General features: G+C 37.9%; 1 protein-coding gene across 1 annotated transcript in view; it reads right to left on the reverse strand.

Moving 5' to 3' along the window:
• Positions 1-1698, reverse strand: part of LOC106874195 (serine/threonine-protein kinase A-Raf) — a 74692-nt gene extending 72994 nt beyond the window's left edge. The window contains exon 1 of the mRNA XM_052974171.1: positions 618-1698. Within this exon, the coding sequence (XP_052830131.1) occupies positions 618-725 (108 nt within the window). The 5' untranslated portion in view covers positions 726-1698. The remainder of the gene's footprint in view (positions 1-617) is intronic.
• Positions 1699-2016: the final 318 nt, after the last annotated feature.

The following is a 2016-nucleotide window of genomic DNA, read 5'->3' on the forward strand; positions in this document are numbered from 1 at the left end:
AAAGGCAGAAGCATATATATATGCTTTGTCCATCCCCACCACCACTGCCTGACAACCGGCGTTGGTTTGTTTACGTCCTCGTAACTCAACGGTTCAGTCAGAAACCGATAGATTAAGTAACAGACTTTAAAAAAACCCTCTACGGTCGATTTGTTCGACTAAAACCCTTCAAAGTAGTTCCAGCATGGCCGCGATCCAATGACGGAAACAAGCAAAAAATACATCGATTACATTTATACGCATAAAGCATATGTATATACATACATTATATATATATTTACAAATAGATCAACTGAGGCTAAATATAGATCTATATACGCACACACATATATGTTTGTGTGTATATATATATGCATAGTTTTTTTTTTTTTAAGCTTCTGGTTTTGAGCTTTCTATTTTGGTCAATACGTGTTGGCTGTAATATAACAATGTCAAATTTCAGTTAATCTGCAACATGGATCGTTTAGAATTGAGAAATTGATCATAAAAAGGGGGGAAGCCCCCTATTTGCTGCTCCAATCTCTCATTCCGTTTATAATAACAACAACATTAAAATAGCAGAGTATTTCAAAGAGGAGGAGGAGGACTCTCTAAATACCATGAAATGAACAACTTACCTCTTCTAATATCGTATCTCGATCATAATCATCATCGTCATCAATGTTTGTATTCTCCCCAAACGTTGTAATATCACCATTTTGGACTGTTGATTCAGACACCGCCATCTTACCTCCTTGCAGCGGCCGATCACGTGATTCTTTCTCTCTCCCTCCCTTACTCACTCACTCTCTCCTTACACGATTTACGCTGCAATGATCATTAGGCATTCCTCCTCTTCCTCCTGCTTCTTCTCCTACCATCACCCTCTGTCACTGTTGTGGTGGGGGGGATTCTCTACGACGTTGCTGGACCTGCTAAAAATAGAAGCTAAATTCTCTTGAATTTCACCTACTATTTTGAATAAAGGAGAAATTGGACGATGAAATGCTGATGTGCAGGCGATGGCCAAAGATGGAACGTACAGTGTATGTAGGATACAATAATGGATGTAGCCTTCATTGTTTTTAGGATCCCTCTACGCTTCCTCGATTAGTCAGCTCAGTAAACCTGTGATGAAAGACATTCAAGTAGTGTGTCTTCCAATCGTTTATTTTTAGGCAGTGTGTCTCAAAGTGCAAAATCTATTGTGTCTTTGTTAAGTTCTCGCTATCCTCCTAATCTATCATCATAGATGTTCAATAATGACCATCTCGTCTATATTTTTAAGCACGAAATAACTAGGTGTACATTATCTGATGTGTTCTTCCTTGTTTGGCTGCTACGCCCACGTTAGACCCGATCGAGATGAAATATGACAAAAAGCGTTCTACTCATGCCCATCTCGTCTTTTTCCTGTTCACACATCTAGTTAGAAACATTGAAACACATATTTTTGTTTTGTGGATGTTAAGATAGATTTCGCTCCTATTTCTAGCAGATCCAGTGATAACTTGGAGGCATAAGGCCAGATATTGGGTTGGGGGAGGGATAAGGGTTATTACTGATTTCTTTGATTAGGGATAATCGATCACAGAACGGGTGGACCTAAAGGGCCATAACTCAATAGAACAAGGGACGTAACTCAAAACCACACTCGATTTCGACTGATGCTTCATCAACTCTTGCAAACACTTAAACCGATTACTCTGTGATAAGCACAAAGTCAAAGTCGGTTAGACTGGCTTCAATATTTCACTAGAATATATTTTATCAAAGGGGAAAATGTGATGTCGTTACCAGCAAGATTTGAACTTTATCTTTCATTGATAAACTACTGCTAATTCGGCGACTATATTTCTTTAGAAAGCTGATTATAATTAAATACAATTCAGCTATATTCAAGTTTTTTCTTTTTTGTAATACAATAAGTTGTTACTTGAAGAAAATTTAGTTACGATTTATAGTTAATTTCGACCACGTAGAGGCTTCCTCGTTCAAAAATATGATAGGGACGGTCAGTTGTGCTTTTCTCCCAAG

The sequence above is a fragment of the Octopus bimaculoides genome, chromosome 1 (genome assembly GCF_001194135.2).
Source record: "Octopus bimaculoides isolate UCB-OBI-ISO-001 chromosome 1, ASM119413v2, whole genome shotgun sequence".
NCBI lineage: Eukaryota > Metazoa > Mollusca > Cephalopoda > Octopoda > Octopodidae > Octopus > Octopus bimaculoides.